The sequence below is a fragment of the Stegostoma tigrinum genome, chromosome 7 (genome assembly GCF_030684315.1).
Source record: "Stegostoma tigrinum isolate sSteTig4 chromosome 7, sSteTig4.hap1, whole genome shotgun sequence".
In the NCBI taxonomy this organism is placed as follows: Eukaryota; Metazoa; Chordata; class Chondrichthyes; order Orectolobiformes; family Stegostomatidae; genus Stegostoma; species Stegostoma tigrinum.
In genome coordinates, this window is record NC_081360.1 from 60,761,994 (window position 1) to 60,782,317 (window position 20,324).

At 41.8% G+C, this 20,324-nt stretch overlaps 1 protein-coding gene across 1 annotated transcript in view; it reads right to left on the bottom strand.

Annotated features, from left to right (window-relative positions):
- Positions 1-20,324, bottom strand: part of LOC125454013 (adenylate cyclase type 10-like) — a 161,679-nt gene that overhangs the window by 125,613 nt on the left and 15,742 nt on the right. Inside the window, exons 5-10 of the mRNA XM_059647653.1 lie at positions 16,832-17,037; positions 14,972-15,068; positions 14,785-14,873; positions 10,070-10,261; positions 7,567-7,685; positions 7,377-7,453 (exon numbers count right to left, since the gene is read on the bottom strand). Of these exons, the coding sequence (XP_059503636.1) occupies positions 7,377-7,453; positions 7,567-7,685; positions 10,070-10,261; positions 14,785-14,873; positions 14,972-15,068; positions 16,832-17,037 (780 nt within the window). The remainder of the gene's footprint in view (positions 1-7,376; positions 7,454-7,566; positions 7,686-10,069; positions 10,262-14,784; positions 14,874-14,971; positions 15,069-16,831; positions 17,038-20,324) is intronic.

A 20,324-nucleotide genomic window follows, 5' to 3' on the forward strand; every position in this document is an offset into this window, starting at 1 on the left:
AGGTTTCTACATCTCTGCCTCTGGTACAGGTGATGTGCAATGCAAAATGGCTCACCTTTCGTGTCCGGGGCATCTGGGAAAGAAATTAATTCTCTTCTTTAGGCAGCAAAGGCATTGAGGTGGGAACATCTACTATGTCCTTCTCAGATTGTGAGGTATCTTCAACATTTGATGGACAGGGAGGATCCATGGATTCCAGAACAATTGGAAAGGCAGTTGAGGAGCGAGGCACATTTTGCTCCTGCACCGTTTGTGAGTTTGCAGCTTTCATATGGTCCACATTATATACCTATCCAAACTTTATATGTCATTCGGCCTGATCTTGCATTGGTTATGCCTCTTACCCATGCAGGGCCACTCCCATCATTCTAACACCGAATGTCATCCCCTTAAGTAAAATGTTTCTCCTTCTTAGCAGAGTTTTGTATCTGGCATTGGTGTTCCTGATGTCATTTCACCTTGGCCCCTGCACCCAGGTCTAGGAAGATTAGGTATAACCTGGTGCAGAGTCTTCTCCCCATTGGCAACTTTGCTGGAGCTGTCCCTGTAGTTGCCTGAGGGGTGGTCCTATAATCAAATAGGAACCAGGACAGTTGGTATCTAATGAAGCTGTAAGGTGTTTTTTTATGTCTGCCTTCAAAGTTTAGACTGTTCTTTCTGCCAGGCCATGGGATGATGGATGGTATGAAGATGGCCTTATATGACAAATACCATTCGCCTTTAGGAAATACTCAAATTTTTTGCTTGCAAATAATGGACCATTATCTGTGACCAATACTTCTGGGAGTCCATGTATTGCAAAAGAAGCACATAGTTTTTCTAGTGCCATTCCCATGTTGAATGAATGAACTCTATGTACATCCAGCCACTTTGAGTCAGCATTCAAAATGAGTAAGAACACTGAGCCGATGAAACAACTGAACAGTCACCATGTTACCGAGTTCTGGGTTTATCTGGCCATTCAAACAAATGTTGGGGAGCTGCTGGCAGCAATTTTTGTCTTTGTTGATGCTCAGTTCTGTCCCACTAACACAGCTATATCTGCATCCGATCCTGGCCACGAAACATCATGTCACACCAACATCTTCACTTTGGAAATAGCTGGATGGCTCTCCTTTATTCATTCACAGGATGAGGCCGTCGTTGGCTAGGCAGCATTTATTGCCCATCTCTAATTTCCCAGAAAGCAGTTAAGAGTCAATGACATTGCTGTTGGTCTGGAGTCACATGTAGGCCAGACCAGGTAAGGGTGGCAGTTTCCTTCTCTAAAGGACAGTAGTGAGCCAGATGTTTTTTTCCGACAATCGGCAATAGATTCACAGTCACCATTATATTTGTAGTTCCAGATATTTTTTGAATTCAAATTCCACCATCTGCTGTGGCAGGATTTGAACCCAGGTCTCCAGAACGCCACTTGTGTCTCTGGATTAACTGTCCAGGGATAATATCACTAGGCGATTGCCTCCCTTTAAACTCCACTCTGGTGGAGGTCAGCCAGTATCTGGTGGCAACTTTTGCTCAAGACAATCACTCTTGCTCGCCCATGATAACATGACATCTCTCTGGGTCCAAAAATGTTTCACTTCAGGTTGTGATGGGCCTTTGGCTTCGTCCATCATCACCAGCTGTTTTCATTTCACCAGGACCGGATCTTTCTGCATCAAATGTCTGATATGGTCAACTGTGACTGGAAGTGTGTCCAGAGCATTTAAAACCATTATGGACTCTTCCAGTGGCGGTACAATCAATGGTATATCTGCCAGTGGGAGGTGGCTCAATACATCTACGTTTGCTACTTGGCTCCCTGGATGGTGTTCCAACTTGCAATTATATACACTTAATATTAGAGCCCACCACTGAATTCAGTCTGAAGCTATGGGTGGCACTGCCTTGTCCTCTTCAAGTAGACCTAGCAACGGTTTGTGTACTGTGATTATTACAAATTTATGTCAGTAAAGGTATTGGTGGAACTTCCTGATGCCAAATACAACAGCCAAAGCTTTCTTCTCTATCTGGGAATAATTACGTTTTGCATTTGCGAAAATCTTGGATGCATACTCTATTAGGCATTCTCCTCCATTGTGTCAACTATGAGCTAATACTACACTAATGTTGTAAGGAGAGACATCGCATGCCAATGCCATATCTCACTTGAGATCATAGTGTGCCAATATCTTAGATAGCTGTTTCTTCACTTCCCTGAAAGCTACGGCTTGGCCATTTCCAAGCCTGACCGTTCTTTGAGAGTTGATGCAAAGGCACCAGGATGGGGACCAGGTTATGTGTGAACTTTCTGTAATAATTCACCCTCCCACAGAAAGACATAAGCACCAGGGCTTAAAATAGTTTTAACACAGTCTTGTCAACTCCATAGACCATGTAGGTCACTTGGAGTGCCAGGAATACACATTTTTCCCTTCTAAGGCATATGTCCCGCTGGGAGAAACATCAAGCATCCAAGTTTTCTAAGCGGTCTTTATTAGTCTTCTCTGTTATTATCATATCATGTAGTTAAATGGCCACCATGGGTAGACTTTGTAGAATGTTCTCTGTCGCCCAGTGGCTTACTGTTACAAATCATTATGCGTATTAATTGTAGCATATTTCTGGGAATTTCTGCATTTGCAGGCAAGCATGGCTAATGTCCAGCTTCTTTTTGCAATATAAATCCCCTATGCGAAGGATTGGATATTTATCCAGCTGCAAAAAAGCGGTATACCATTTGCTTAAAATTCCCACAAAGGTGAACTGACCCATGCGGTGTCAAATCAGTACAACAGGTGCTGCCCATTCCAAAAAATGGGCTGGTTTGACAATTGCTTCACTCTCCACTTTCTGATTTGTGCCACTACTTTTGCCCATAAGTCAAATGGCACTCAGCAGGCCTTGAAGAATCATGGACTTGCTTCTTGGTCAACGTGCAATGTAGCCTTGGCTCCTTTGATAGTCCCTCCTGAAAATCTTCTAGGCATTCAATTAGCACTTTACTCAGGCAGCCATTTTCTAATCAAAAGATGTTAAGACAATACAGGTGAATCTTTCTCAAACAATTTCTCCCCGTCAAGCTTGGGCCCAAGCCTTTTACTGCAATCAGTCATAACTGAACCAGGTGCTTTTTAGAAGAGACCAGAACTGAAATTGTACCCTTAACTTGTATAGGTTCCCCAGCATGGGTTCTCAATCTAGCTGAGGTCTTCCGCAAACTTAAGGGTTAGAGGCCAGAATACATTTTATTAATAATTGGTTCTTCAATCGCTGAAATTGTTGGGCCAGTTTCCTCCATTAAGTCTGGGTAAACATTTAACTAGACATTTATTTTGATTGCTTCTGATTTGGGCCTTGCCAAATGATCTTACTGTTCCGAGCCAGATGTTGGTGCACTCTCCAGGGTGTGCGCTCGCCTGGATACAGACCTATGAGTTCTCTTACTCCATTTAGGTCCAGTGGGACCCTTTTGCTGTCTTGAGACCACAGACCAACAGCAACTACAATGGCTTGCAGGCCCAGACCCCAAAGAAATTTTTGACTGTTTGGCCAAGATTTGGCTTTCTTTTGGGGTTTTGCTGTGGACTGACCTGGAGTCCCTCTGATCAGGATATGTGCTGAGTGAGGCTATGCAATTGCCTTCACTCAGGTGGTGTTCCCCAAACTCGGCTGGACTGGCGAGGGTGTCTACTTGCAATGGAATATCCTGTAACTCATATGCTCCACTTGCTGCATTTTCCAATGATAAAGCCAGCTGTAGTGCAGGTTTGAAGTCCCATTGATACAACTACAAGTCAGAAGACCACATGGATAGCATGTTTAGGGACCGTGATCACACCAAAATATAGGGGTGTGGAGGTATAATGCGTGACCACTAGGCAGTCCAAAAGAACTATAAAGTTAGTGCAGGAGTTCCTTGAGATGATTTTGCTGACTAATTTGTTTTCTGCTCTGGTAATTCCTGATTCCTATCAGAAGAGTGCAGCAAGAACCAATCACATAGCACATCAGGTGGCTTAGCTGTACAGGAGGGTAGGAATTAGATTGGAAGAGCAGTAGTATTAAGGAATTTCTTCAGTTCAGAGAAGAGATAGATATTTCTGCTGCTGTCAACATGACTACAAGGTGGTAGGCTGTATTCCTGCTGCTGGGCTCAACAATATCACAGAGTGGCTGCACAATATTCTTCTGGGGCAAGCTGATCATACAGAGATTGTGGTCCATGCTGGTGTTAATAGCAAATACATGATAGGGCATGTGATTTACAGTCAGAATTTGGCGAGTTAGGTAGAAAATTAGCAAGCAGGATCTCAAACGTCTGTGAGTACTCTGTGGATTACTCCCACTGCCAAATGCAAGCAAGTATAGAAATAGGAGGATAATACAGATAAATATGTGGCTGGAAGGACAGTGCAGGAGGGTGGCCTTTAAATTCCTGGTGCACTGGGGCTGGCCCTAGTGGACATGGCATCTGTATTAACTAGACGGGTTGCATTTGATCAGAGATGGGGCTGAGCTCCTCGAGGGGTGTTTTGCTAGTGCTGTTGGCAAAGGCTTAATTACATCAGCTGATTTGTGACAACCAAAAGAGAACATTACAGAGGAATACCAGCATGTACAAAACACCTGGAGAAACAGATAGCACTAACACAGAGAATAGAAAGTCAATAGATGAGGTCAGAGTAAGGGAGAAAGTAACGAAATCCAAATCAGGGTTGCTGGTTGTCTTAAGACAGCAAGGCATAGAGTTGGATGAACACAGCAGGCTAAGCAGCATCAGAGGAGCAGGAAGGCTGACGTTTATGGGCTTGACCCTTCTTCAGAAATGGGGGAGGGGAAGGGGGTTCTGAAATAAATAGGGACGGACGGGGAAGTGGATAGAAGATGGATAGAGGAGAAGATAGGTGGAGAGGAGATGGGCAGGTCAAAGAGGTGGAGATGGAGCCAGTAAACGTGAGTGTCGGTGGGGAGATAGGGAGGAGATAGGTCAGCCCGGGGAGGATGGACAGGTCAAGGAGGCGGGATGAGGTTAGTAGGTAGGAGATGGGGTGGAGCTTGGGGTGGGAGGAGGGGATAGGTGGGAGGAAGGACAGGTTAGGGAGGCGGGGATGAGCTGTGATGGTTTTGGCATGCAGTCGGGAGAGGGGAGATTTTGAAGCTCTTGAAGTCCACATTGAGACCATTGGCAACTTATAGATGCTGTAATATGATTTTGAGGCAATATCAGGGAACCCTGGTACAAGGAAGGGAAGGACTAGGTATTTAGTATTCCTAGGCACAAGATGTTCAGACAAAATGAGAAAGGAAAAAAATGAAGCAGAGGGGTGCTGGTATTGGTTAAGAGAGCATCGTAGTGCAGGAGGGAACACATATCCCAAGGGATTCATGTCGTCTAAGGAATGGGAGGCAAACCATTTTAACTCCCCCTCCCATTCCTTAGACGACATGTCCATCATGGGCCTCCTGCAGTGCCACAATGATGCCACCCGAAGGTTGCAGGAACAGCAATTCATATTCCGCTTGGGAACCCTGCAGCCCAATGGTGTCAATGTGGATTTCACCAGCTTCAAAATCTCCCCTTCCCCCACCGCATCCCAAACCCAGCCCAGTTCGTCCCCTCCCCCCACTGCACCACACAACCAGCCCAGTTCTTCCCCTCCCCCCACTGCATCCCAAAACCAGCCCAGCCTGTCTCTGCCTCCCTAACCTGTTCTTCCTCTCACCCATCCCTTCCTCCCACCTCAAGCCGCACCTTCATTTCCTACCTACCACCTCATCCCGCCTCCTTGACCTGTCCATCTTCCCTGGTCTGACCTATCCCCTCCCTACCTCCCAGCTATACTCTCCACTCCACCTATCTTCTTTTCTCTCCATCTTCAGTCCGCCTCCCCCTCTCTCCCTATTTATTCCAGAACCGTCTCCCCATCCCCCTCTCTGATGAAGGGTCTAGGCCTGAAACGTCAGCTTTTGTGCTCCTGAGATGCCACTCGGCCTGCTGTGTTCATCCAGCTTCACACTTTGTTATCTATAATATCTCGACATGTTATTTTTGCTTATGGAGAACTTATCCCTATATTCCTTACACTGTAAGTTCAACAAAATCCTCCACATGGCAAGTAGAAAGTAATTTTTGCTATTGGTAAATAACTTTCAGTGCCAGTTGATGCCAGCTTGGTAGACCATGTGTCTCAATGACTGATGGATCATACCAAACAGCATATCCATCCTGCTCTTCACAATGGTGGAGTAATAACAATATTTAATCAGCCCTAATTACGAGATGCAGAATGTAATGACCATTCTGAAGCTATTCTGTGGTTGGACAGCACTTTCTGAACAATATTAAATGCCCTCAAAATTACACTAATAAAAATGAAGGTTTGTAATTAGGTATGCCATATGGTTCAATTGTGCTTGGTAGGAGCTGTACTTATTCATGTCCAAGGACTAGCCCTCTGCAGGAGCAAGGAACATGCGTAGGTATTATTTCATTTTTGAATTGAACAAATGTATGGAAAACAACTGTTCCTTGGTGTATTCTTAATGAAAATGTCTCAACTAATTCAGAATCAACTTGTCAACCAATCAACATCCTTTGCTATAAACTGTTAATTTGTTTGAGATTTGACATTAGGAAAAGACTTCAAGGATGCTCCGTTTTCTTCAAATGTTGACTGAAATGAGCCCTCAATTGTGAGAAGCAAATGATGCTCTCCTTTCCCAGCTTTCTCCATTTCCAAAATTTCTAAATTGTTTGATTTTTGTTCCCCTAAACCATTCCTACCAAGTGAAGCGCAGTAATAGCTAATACTGTGTTAAGAAATTGATGAAAAAATATTTTTAATTGGGGGACTATGGTATCTAAACGTTCATTGATCTAATCAATGTAGGAACTCATGGCCATCAGTGTGATGTATCACCATCCCTTTTGGAAAATGTCAGTCAAGTCCTGTCTTCAGGCACAAAAATGGTTTTTGCTGTACACTCACTCTAAGACACAATCATTAATGTTGCATATCTGCTGCTTTTATGTTCCCAAGATGAATCATAGAATGATTTAGAAGTGAAAGACAAATATAAATTAACTTTTTATTCTGAAAATCTGATGTTCATAAGGCAGTATTTCTAGTAAGTATTAAATGAATAGGTGTTCTTTTTTTCTCAGCATTTTCTGATTTCATTTATGACTTCCTGCACCTGCCAGTTATCTTTTATCTCACAATGAAGGTACAGTATGTTGATTCAATACATGACCCAGCTAACCAGAAAAAGAATGACTTCATTCTGTTAATTTGTTTTAAATTTAAACTAAATAACCCAAAAGGTAAAAAAAAAATGGAAACAGGAAATCTACCACTCTGGTTATGTTTTAAGATGACTTTTCTATTTACCTGTATATTCATGGCGTAGAGGATGCCCAACTACTCCACAGAATAGAGGACCAGTTGAGACGCCAATAGATGCTACACTGAAAACACAGGAAAATATAATACTTAAAGTTTTGATCAGGACCATTAAAGTTCAAACTGATTAGATTTTCTATGACCTCTCTTGTAAATCTAAGCAATTTTACCTGCTTACCTGACATATCTAAGTTTTTTACAGAATTCATGAACATTATGTGCGCATTGTAAAGCATTTGCACATTCATCTTCTCCTTTGTCACCAGGAAGGCCAAAACAACACAGAAATGTACAGCCCTGAAATTAATGAAAACAAAATGATAAGTTCATTTATTATAAATCAGCATTTTTTTTTTACAATTTACCTAGTTCAAGAATCCCCAAACAGTGGAAATAGTTCATTTTATCTACCCTGTCATTTCCTGTAAATATTTTGAAGACTTCGAAGAGATCAGACCTTAATTTTGTAAATTCTAGAGAAAGTAGGCCTAATTTGTATAATTTCTCCACATAACAATCCCTGAAGTCCAGGTATCATTCTCGCAAACATTCTTGTAATGAAGCAGTACATGGGCATGGAAGTCTCCAGCTCAGTAGTGACACAGGGCACTGTACAGATCTTGGAACACATGCTTCCAGTGTGGGAGTGACGGCTCCCCATGTCAGTGCATATATCCAATCATGGTAGACTGCTATGAGATCTGTACTTGCTGCCATACTATGTCAGGATGTTCCCATCATGACTATGATACCAATGTCCTCCAAAAGATTGCTAGGATGGTAAGGTACCACTTTGTTAGTGGCTGTAGCTCCATGAAGTGCAATCTCTTTTAGAATGGCAACCTTCATCCTTCCACTACTATACCATTAACCTTTGATACTGCCTTTCCAATAGTCGTGCCAAAGTGTTGGAGTCTAATAAGGACTGTTCCACGATCTGAAATGCCTTGGAGTCAATCCTGCAAGGCTTATTACAGACTCCCTCATCAGACGTCAGCAGCCTTCCACCAAGAGCAATGTTTGCCTTAGTTATCATTGTATAGGAGTACTAGACTAGTAATAATACGTGGAAGTCAGGTAGTAAGAGAACGCATAAGGGTAATTTGTTGATTTTGTAGGGAAAACTGGATGATTAGATTTATAAATTTGATTTAAGAAAATGCAGTGATGATCAGTAAAAGAAGGAAGAGTGCAGGTGAATCAGAAACTGACCTTGTATTAAGTATGGAGCTGGAGGAACAGAGCAGGCCAGACAGCATTAGAGAAGCAGTAAAGTTGCCGTTTCGGGTCAGGACCCTTCTTCAGGAACGACCCAACCCGACCCGACACATCAGCTTTCCTGCTCCTCTAATGCTGCCTGGCCTGCTGTGTTCCTCCAGCTCCATACTGTGTTATCTCTGACTCCAGCATCGGCAGTTCTTACTATCTAAGGTATGAATTGGTTGCCTTGCCATTTTTTCTTCTCTGGCTCTGCCTCCTTCAGCTGCTCAGCTATGCCTGTATATGTAGCTCTGCTGTCATGGTGATATATGGTCAACATGCAATCTCCACAACTAATCATATGGTGGTTTCCTTCTTGTACTACAGGGATCCTTCAGATAATAATAAAGATCCTTCAGATAATAAGTGAAGCTGGATGAACACAGCAGGCCAAGCAGCATCTCAGGAGCAAATCTCCAGCATCTGCAGTTCCCATTATCAGGGATCCTTCAGAGTTGTCCAGGCACAGAAAGCATTGGTTAAGAAACCTAACTGTCTGGGACAGCATGGTTTTTACTTTATGAGTGCTCCACACAGGTAGGGAGAGGCAGTACTTGGAAACATGCACTGTTTAAAATGTACCATTATCGTACCTCACAAGGGTTTGTGCATTATTATTTGGAGATCTAGGCTTGGAATCCAAAACTTTTCACAAAGTCCCTTGTATTTTTCATGTGTTGAACATCTCTGTTATCAATCCTTTCCATGACTACCACACCAAGTAGGTAGGCAAGATGTGAAATATTGCATGGGCATCTGTCACAAGGGTGCATATGAGCTAAAATTTGCATTGAACTGAGACATACAATTGGGTTCAGAAGCAGATTACAATGAGTGCTGTTTCTTTTCTGATATACTGTCAATCATTACTACCTCAACACAACATGAAGGTATATTTCTGACTTGTTCTTTGTCTACAAGCAGCATGAGTTGAAATATGTGTGTACAACAGCCTTCCAGTTAACTTTATTTGTATATCATCTTGTCTTGAAATAAAGAATCCATGGTGTTTTATTACCAATTCATTTTGTTAATAGTCAAATTCCAATTTCTTTGTGATTACTTGATATGCAACTGTGTAGAACTGAACTGCTTTTGTGTCATTGGATGTGATATGATTGGTACGTCTATGGTGAATCTTTCATCATACTTCCTCTTAAAGTGGATTTCCAAGTAACTAACTTCAACTCTAATGACGGCTGAGTGACAATCTCACACCAAACTGAGTTTTGCATTTGGAGAGAATTATTGCCTCAGTTATACAATATCACTTTGAGTGTTATATATTGGCTGAATTTGGTGGGGTGGTGATGACGTGGGGATTTGAAAGAAAGGAACACAAATTGCAGCACAGAGAAGAAATATTTGACAAAGTTGTAACTATATTCAATACATGTTACTGCCATCTGCTGGTTACTTACCTTGTCAAACATAAAGACCTTATTTATCCTTCCTCGATAAAGTTTGAATTCATTGTTAATTCCAACGCAACAAGCCTGTATAGATTGGCACTGATGATACATAGTTGCACTTTCCACAAACTGTAGATTCACAAACACCACTGTTGCAGGCCGCATTTCAGACAAATAGTCCAAAGGCACTGCATCATCAATCTAAGTAAGGAATCCATAATATTGACTCAGATATGTGATACATACAGTTAGAGATACAGTTATATAGATTTTTGGATCAGATTCACTGAATTATCCAATGGATATCATTTGCTTAAATTTCTGAAAGATTATTAACACTCATATTTAACATATTAATATCCAATCCCTAATTAAGCTGTAAAAGGCTTTCTAAGATTTAAAAGGATTTTATTGTAAATTTGTAATTTAACACAAGCAGCAGTTTTCACTTTTCCCTTCTGAAATCTATTTCTGTCCATAAGCCAATTTCCAACTGGGAAGGACCCAGTTTTTCTGAAGAAAATATGTTTTCCAATCAGTCTGTTCAGAGATATGATTACACACCTCCGGAGCAGGTTGCGACTTTAACTGAGGCCTCCTCACTCAGAGGTAGGGACACTACCAATACACCACAAAAATCCAGTTTTTTGTATTTTTAATCAACTAATCCAAGAATGTTATGACACACTTCTGAACAAGTGGGATTTGAACCCAAGCCTTATCATTTGCTTTAGTAAACTTTGGAGCTGTATTTCTAACACTGCCAAACCTTTAAAAATTAGGAGTATTTTCAGGAGACAAAAGCTCTTGGAAAGAAATGACAAATCAGATAATTGCTTTACAACTTATTGTGTAAAGGATGGCACTCATAAATGCAAATAACTGACTGGGAAATAGTGACTAGTGACAAAAACAGAATTTGCTGGAAAAGCTCAGCAGGTCTTCCAGTATCTGTGAAGAAAAAAATCACAGTTAGCATTTCAGGTTCGGTAACCCTTCCTCAGAACAGCGACAAGTGAATTTCCAATAATGTATGTTCGGGTTATGCTAATGATAAATCCTACATCCCTCATTTTTATAAGCCAAATCATTAACAGATCTGATAGCAAACTAGACACTTTTTTTTGGAAAAGGGATATTTGATCATCTATGATAACAAGGTGTAGAGCTGGATGAACATAGCAGGCCAAGCAGCATCATAGGAGCAGGAAGGCTGACATTTCAGGCCTAGACCCTTCTTCAGAAATAGGAAGGGGGAAGGAAGCTCAGAAATAAATAGAGGAGGGTTGGGGCTGGGGAAGAAAGGTGGGATGGTGATAGGTGAGTGCAGGTAGAGAGAGGTGGTGATTAGTCAGTCGGTGGGAGGGTCGGATAAGTGGGAGACAAGATGGACAGGCTGTGTCAGGTCAAGGAGGTGCAGGGATGAGAGGGAAAGTTGGACATGGGATGAGGCTGGTGGGTGGGGAGATTTTAAAACCTGTGAAATCCATGTTTTGGCTTTAGGCTGTAGGCTCCCAAGGTGGAATATGAGGAATTGCATCCCCAGTTTTCGGATGGCATCATTGTGACACTTGAGGAGACCCAGGATGGAAATGTCGCCCAAGGAATGTGAGGGAGTGTTAAAATGATTCACAACCAGAAGGTGTTGTCGTTTATTGTGTACATAGCACAGATGCACTACAAAACAGTCTCCAAGTCTCTGCTTGGTCTTACTGATGAAGAGGAAGGCACATCGGAAGCTGCACATGCAATAGACCAAGTTGACGGATGCGCAGGTGAACCACTGTCTGATGTGGAAGGTTTGTTTTGTGCCTTGAATGGAGGTGGGTGGGGGGAGAGCTGTAGGGGCAGGTGGAACACTTCCTGCCGTTGCAGAGAAAAGTGTCGGGGTGGTGGGATTAGTGGGGAGGAGACGAGGGAGCCATGGAGAGACCGATCCCTACAAAAGGCCGATGTGGTGGGGAGGGACATATCTCTTTGGTGTGGAGTCTGATTGTAGGTGGCGGAAGTGATACAGAATGATACATTGGATGTGGAGGTTGGTGGGGTGATATGTGAGGACGAGGGGGATTCTGTCTTTATTTTTGTTGGGGGAGGGAATGAGATGGCAGAGGTGCAGGAAATGCAAGAGATGCAGTTGAGGGCATTTTTGATTACCGGAGGGGGTAAGTTACAGTCCTTGAAATATGAGGGCATCTGGGATGTTCAGGAGTGGAACGCCCTATCTTGGGAGCAGACGCGGCAGAGGGAGAGGAATTGGGAGTAGGGGATCGCATTCTTGCAGGAAGGTGGGTGTGAGGAAGTGAAGTCTATGTAGCTGTCGGAGTCGATGGGCTTGAAATACTTGTCGATTTTGAGGTGGTCACCAGAGATGGAGACAGAGCGGTCCAGGAAAGAGAGAGAGGTATCAGAGATGGTCCAGGTGAATTTCAGGCTGGGGTGAAAAGTGTTAGTAAAGTTGATAAACTGTTTAATCTCCTTGTGGGAGCACAAGGCCGCGCCAATACAGTCATCGATGAGGAAGGGGTGGGGAATATAGCCAGTGTAGCAGTGGAGGAGAGGCTGTTCCATGTATCCAATGAAAAGGCAGGCTTAGATTGGGCCCATGCACGTGCCTATGGCCTGCCCCTTTGTCTCTTGGAAGTGGAAGGAGTTGAAGTAGAAGTTTTCTCTGTTGTTATTACAATAAAAATTAAGGTCGATTCTAAAGGCAGTAATTGCACGTCTAGATAATAGAGCTGGTGCAGACACAATGGGCCAAATGGCTTCCTTCAGCACAGCATTAATTCTGTGATTCAATAATTTGGAGACCTAAATCTCTCTCTCTCTATGGCATAATTTTTAGAACTAAATGTCTTAAAAGTTAGTAGTTTTAATGAAACTTTATATTGATATATCCTGTTGCACCAATAATAATTTCACAGATTATACAGCATAGGTCAAGATAACTGGCACAGCTAGTACTGCTAGTGTCAAATTGCAAGTACCTTAACTTAACCTTTTAGTCTTTTTTAGTACTTGCTTTCTCAATCACTTAACCTATGTGCACCAATCACTTTGTATGGTAGTGAATTCCAGTGCTAACCACTTTAAGGAAAGACATTTCTCCTTTTCCTGATTGGATTTCTTGCAAGTGGACAACCCCTCCCCCACCCTTCCAAGTTTTGGGTTCTTCCACAAATGAAAAGTTTCACTACACATCTATCTGGTCAAATCATTCATTATTTTAAATCAGGACTATCAGGACTCCTCAGAATTTCCTCTTATCTAAAAAGAAAAACCTCAAATTTCTATTAACTGTAATATCTCAGTTACAGTACCATTCCTTCTTCTTGCATTTTCTGCAACATTTCTCCAGTGTTTCCCCTGTATTTCTTTCATAGCACAGAGACCAGCACCGTGGATGGGCTCCAAGCAATGCTTTGCTGAGGTTATATGCTAAATGAACACAATTCTCACTACTTTGAGAGCTGTCCCTCTAGAAACAAATTCAGTGCTTTCTTAGCCTTTTTACCTTCTTTGCTGAATTGCAATGTTATTCTTAACGATTTATTCACAAGTATCCCGAGATACATTTAATTTCTTATTTTTAGAGCAATGTTATGTTTCTGTTTTTTTATTCTGTTTTTCTACCAAAGTGCATCACTTCATATTTAATAAGATCAAAATTCATTTTCCACCTTTACAAGTTTTTAAATTGTCAGGTATTATGATGCAACTTTACCTGTATTTCTCAAATTGGCAACATGTGCAAGTTTTGTTCTTGAGTTACTTATTCCTAAATTCACATTATTAATGTAAATTATAGTAACAGCGGTTTTAAAGCCAATATTTAAAGAACAGCAATTTCTGCCTTCCTTTGAAATGATTAACTACACTTTCTCTGGTTTTTTTTAGCCAATTTGCCTACCATTCAGCTATTGTCCCCTGTTGCCATATATTTTCACCTTTATCAGAAGCCTATCAAATGATATCTAGTCAAAAGCCTTTTCAGCATCCAAGGATATTACATCTTTTTATTAGCAAGACTCCAAAAGATTTACATGGTTAGTTAAACATAATCCAGTCTTTCAGAATTCATACCAGCTAATTGTGCACAGCCACAATGCATCATGTGTGCCATTGTTGCACCCGACACTTTTCAGCTAAATAATTTTCTGCACTTATATACACTGACAATAGGCTGAAAACAGAACTTCACTCCCTCATTTTCCAAACAATAATGTCTGTCTCAAAATGAACCAATATGAAATACAAGGTTAGGAGTATTTCTTTTCTGTTTAATATAAAGATTTACAGTAGCAGTGAAAAATATATTCTAATGTCTCCAGGCTTTTAGCTGCAGCAAATATTAGTTTATTGTTACTATTAAGCCCGGCACTCCGCCATGATTTATACTTTTGGCAATTAAGGGAAACATTTGATACGCAGAAAGCTATTTTAACTGTTCAGATTAAAAAGACAGAATAGGAATAAGTCTGAAAACTGTAATTTCTACAGTGCAATTATTCATACGTACTGAATAAATCTGATACAGAATTAAAGTTAAATCTTTGAAATCCATTAATTACTAAAGACATCAAGGTTAACCATTATGGAAGTTAATACATCCAGGACTAGATGGAATGTCAATGGATACAATTCTTCAAATAAGTTTAACAAAGTTGATTTTGCAATGAATTATGCACGTGAAAAATGATTTGCAACATTTGAAAAGTTCATACCTTTAGTAAAACTGTTTTCAGGAGATATTTACGGAGGACAGATTCAAGTTGTACGTTTGGCAATAACTTTGATGTTTTTCTTATTGCCTCTGTAAATGAATCAAAAATCAGCTTCTTATGTCCAATTGAAAGCCCAAGTTTGTAGCTAACCAACCACAGAAAAAAGAAACTGTGAAAAAAAACATACTTTTGCTAACACCAACTTCTTGATACTCCAAATGGGTTCCAAAAGATTTTATATAGTCTTCCACTGAAAAGTGAGGGTCCCTTTTAATGTACCGCACCTGTTGTAAAGCATATTGCAATATGAAAATATGTTGACAACTGACATTTTTTAAAAATTTCTAGTACATCACTAACCTTAATTGCAAACAGCGTAAGGACAATTTCAAATAAAAGCAAAGCACTGTGTATGTGAGAGACGTGAAATAAACTGAAATAAAAACAGAAAATACTGGAGAAACTCTGCAAGTCTGGCAACAGCTGTGGAGATAGAAACTATGTTAATGTTCCAAGTGCAGTAATTCCAAAGAATTATATTGAGCTTTGAATGTTAAATCAGTGCCGAACCCTATTGTCTTTGAATAAGTGTTAGTTTCGTCCAGTTTCATGGAGTTGTGGAGGCATCTAGATTACTGAAAGTATTTAAAGAGGTTAACACTTAGTTTTGAAAAACTGAGTGCAACGAGGAATTGTAGCCTGGGGCAGATCAGCAATGACCTTATAGGATGGAAGTGCAGGATTGAGGGGCCAAATAGCCTAGTCTTCTGACTATTTCTGTGTTATTACTTACTCAATCTCTGCTACTGTACCCATCTTCCAACTTGGCTTGTGCTTTATCACTCTATTTCTTGCAACATCTTCCATCTTTCCTTGTCACCCACCCCAACTCCAACTCCACTAACCCTGCATGTCCTCTGCCTTGCGCCTCACTTGCCCAGGCCACCTCCACACCTGCATAAAATAACAGCTTTGACTCTCTTTCATTTTGCTTAATACTTGCCTCTCTCTCATTCCATGAGGAAACAGCCCACAATAGGGCTGAAAGAATTAAAGTGGGAAGTTGGCTCCCTGACATTTAGCTCCTCGCCCTTTATTAAGGAGAGAATTTTGACTCTGATCATCCCAATGGACTGACTTACTGTAGCCAAGCTCCTCGACTAGCATCAGAGGCTCCCCTGACTTACAGTGCCAGGAACCCTGACAGGAGGTTATCTCCCTTGACTTGACTGAGCACTACTGGTGGCCATAGCTTTGTATCTGTACTAAACAACATGGTAATACATCAGTACTGGGAGCTTCGTATCTCTAGATGCAGGCCATGGTGTAAAAAAAGGCAACAAAAACAAAGAACACTTCTGAAGAAGGGTCACTGGGCCCAAAACGTTAACTCTTTTTTTTTCTTTCACAGATGCTGCCAGACCTGCTGAGTTTTTCCAGCAACTTTGTTTTTGTTCCTGATTTACTACATCCACAGTTCTTTTGGCTTTTATTTGTGTGAAAAAGCAAGGCACAGATACTGTGAATATGCAGGTGGACTGAAACACAGTCAGTGCTATAACAGCAAACAAGCAGTTCAGAGCTTTGAAATGTGGGAGGAAACCCACGCAGACACAAGGGAGATGGGCAAACTCCACACAGACGGTTGCCCAAGGGTGGAAACAAACCCAGGTCCCTGGTGCTGTGAGGCGGCACTGCTGAAAGCTGAGCCACCGTGCTGACCTCAGTCAAGTCATTATGTGCTTAACCACAATCACTTAAAAAGGCAAGGCACAGATACTGTGAATATCCAGGTGGACTGAAACATAGTCAGTGCTATAACAGCAAGCAAGCAGTTCACAGCTGCAATGCAATGAAAGCAAGATCAGGCGGCGCAAATGGAAATTACTGAAACTCACATTTGGATAGGATATCAGGTCAAACAATTAATCGAAGACTAACAGATATTTGATATGTGTAACAAAGTTAAGTAATAAAGTCAAAACACACTGAGGTTCTTAAATGATATATTACAAAATGAACTATGCATGAGGAATGTTTTGTTTACCCTCACAGCTCTTTCATTTTCGATCTTTTCAACAACAAGATTTTCTCTATCACACAGCTCCCATGCATTTGGAGATAAAATAATTGTGTTAGCTGAAGCAAGTCCTTCAGCTTTCCGAACTTCATCTACTGCTCGACCAATCAATGCATAATAGCGAGATTCTTCATCACCCATTACTATTTTGGAAAGCTTTCCTGCTGAAATACCTGGAAGAAAAATGCACATTGAATAGCAACCTCCCATTCATTACTGACTCCCAGAAATGCACTAACATCACAAAGTCACAAATGGTGCTGAAAATTATATAATCATCAGCGAACATCTCCACTTTTGATCTTATGTTGGGCAGTGATTGAAAATGCCCTCAACCATATCTCTTGCATTTCCAACACTTCCGGCCTCACATCCCCTTCCCCCAACAAAAATAAAGACAAAATCCCCTTTGTCCTCACATTCCCATCAACCTCCGCATCCAACGTAACATTCCCCGGCACTTTTGTCACCGACAATCTCACCCCACAACCGAAGATATATTTCCCTCCCCACCCCTATCTGACTTTCATAGGGGCGGCTCTCTTCGTGAATCCCTCGTCTGCTCCACATTCCCTACCATCCCCACCACCCCCAGCACCTTTTGCTGCAACCGTACAAAGTGCTACACCTGTCCCTACACCTACCCCCTCACCTCTATTCAAGGCACAAAACAAACCTTCCACATCAGACAGGGGTTCACCTGCACATCCGTCAACTTGGTCTATTGCAACAGCTGCTCCCAATATGGCCTCCTCGATATCAGTGAGACCAAGTGGAGGCTCAAAAACCATTATGCAACAAACGACAACACCTTCTGCTCGCTAACCATTTTAACTACCCCTCCCACTCCCTGGATGACACATTCATCCTGGGCCTCCTCCTGTCTCACAATGATACCAACTGCAAACTGGAGGAGCAGTACCTCATATTCCACCTTGGGAGCATACAGCCCGAAGGCCTAAATGTGGATTTTACCAGTTTCGAAATCTCCCCACTCCTAGCCTCATCCCATGACGAGCCCTCCCTCTCATCCCTGCCTCCTTGACCTGAAACAACCTGTCCATCTTTTATCTAACCCATTCCCTTCTCCCACCTCTCTGACCAATTCTGATCACTGCTGACCCTGCACTCACCTATCACCGTCTAACCTGCCTTCCCCAGCCCCACCCCTCCTCTCTCTATTTATTTCTGCACTCCCTTCCTCCTCCCCAATTCTGAAGAAGTGTCCCAACCCAAAACATCAACTTCCCTGCTTCTCTGATGCTGCCTGACCTGATGTGTTCCTCCAGCTCCACACTGTGTTATCCATTGATGAATCAAGTTGGGCCAAGGATATTACCCTGAGCAATTGCTGCACTGAAGCCCTTCAGCTGAGGTGATTGACGTCCACAAAATACAACAATCTTACTTTGTGCCTGACTTGACTCTAGCCAGCAGAAAAAATTCCCCTGTTTCCCACTGAGTCCAATGTTGCTAGGTCTCTTTGATGCCACACTCAATCAAGTGCTTCACTGAAGTGAAAGATTAGTCACTCTTGCTTCACGCCTGGACCTAGGCACTAATTATGTCAGGAGCTCATCTGGTGGAACTCAACAGTGTCAGTGAACAGGTTATTGCTACTTTATGGCCTAACCCTAACCCTAACCCTAACCCAGTGACCTGTTTCATCAACTTATTGGTACTGAAACCAGGAACCTCTGGCTCAGGGACCAGGAAGCCATTCACACTGAAAATGATCAGTTTATAGCCTTCAAACAGTGAAACTAAATAGCTGTTGATCAGCCGATGCGGAAGCTTGACTTCGCAACTTCATCAGAGAGCCCACTTTCATTGCTTCATGTGTGATTTGCCACTTCCTGCAATATAATTTACCTATCCACGTAAATTGTAGGAGATGGTGGCATAGTGGTAATGTCACTGGACTGGTGATCAAGAAACTCAGGTATGATGAAATGTGCCTGTAAGAGGGATTTGTTTCTATTCTCTTAAATTTTGAATGGGCGTGTTGTAAACCCTGTGTTTGCTCCACGGAAGGCAGAATAAGTAGTTTTAGGTTTTATTTTAAATTTGACTAAAGGAGCATGAGTGGATGGAATTAAGCTCAGACAGACCTAGAGTTTTGGCTTGCAGTTGGTGAATTTGGAGTTTTGGAGTTGAAGCTGTTACTAAAAGCTCTCTCTCTCTCTGCTGTTTCAAACAGCTTGAGTTCTTTTCCCACTGCTAGATTCATTCGGTCAGGGTTCCATCTCTTGGATTAAAGGAGAGCAAGTGGGGGAAACCTGTTTTGCTGAATTTACTTTTGCCAAGGGTTTGTTTATGGCATGTTGCTATATTGAAAAAGTTGATGAATAGTAGTTAAAATGTGTATCATTTTGTTAACTATTTTGATAGAGCTAAAGTTACGCCAATTCTTATCTTTTTGCTTGTGTTCTAACCATGGTATAAGAATAAAGTGTGTTTTGCTTAACACCTAGTAAGTTGACCAATCAAATCACTTCTGGAATGCAATGCATTCGACATTGCCTGTAAGTAGGATAAAAGTTAAGGTCTAAGCTACCTTGTTGATATATTTTGGGGGTGTTTGGTCTGGTCCATAACAAATGGGGGGCTCTTGTCAGGCTCAAAATCTTTGATTCCAGTTTGGGTGTAGAATTACTGGACTCAAAGACAGTGAGTGGTGAGTGTCAGTATTCTCTTTTCAGGTGTTGCATTTGGTTGATTTAAATAAGGCATGCCTTGTGTAAACATGGCTTTCAGTGGTTTCCTGGGTGTGGAAGAAGTCACTTGGGGTGGTTTACAGAAGGTAAGGGAAAGATTTCGGATGTGGTGGCAAAGCTGGCATTGAGTTTGCCTGTGCCGAAGAGGAAAGGAGGGATGATTGCAGCAAATCTCAGCACTTACAATTGCCAGAAATGCAGTTGGAATCGATGGAAAGGCTAAATTTCAATTACAAATGAAGCAACTTGAAGTGGAGGCAAAAGCAAGAGAGAGAGAGAGAGAGAGAGATAACTACAGTGGAACAAAGGGTAAAAGAAGTAAGACAGCTCGAATATGAAAAGGAAAATAAAACAGTTTGAGTTATGCTTGAAAGCAAAAGGAAAAGAAAGAATAGCCCTTGCAAAACAAGGGATAAAGGGAGAGAAGAAGGGAAGGAAGGGAGAACTTTTGAATACCTGAAGGTAGAACTGAAAAGTGAAAGTCAACTTGAAATGGCAGTGGCTGAGATAGAAGGTGGGATTACCAATGAGGACCAAAAACAAAGTTGCTTTTAACCTCAGCAGGTCTGGCAGCATCTGTGAAGGGAAAAACAGAGTTAACGTTTCGGGTCTGGTGACCCTTCCTCAGAACAGATGGTGCCTGGGAAAACTTCAGTTTATATGCAGAAAAAAGGGGAGGGGAATTGGGTAGGGAGCAACCGATGGGATAGAGCCTAAAGAGAGAGAAGAGCAGTTGGGCAGAC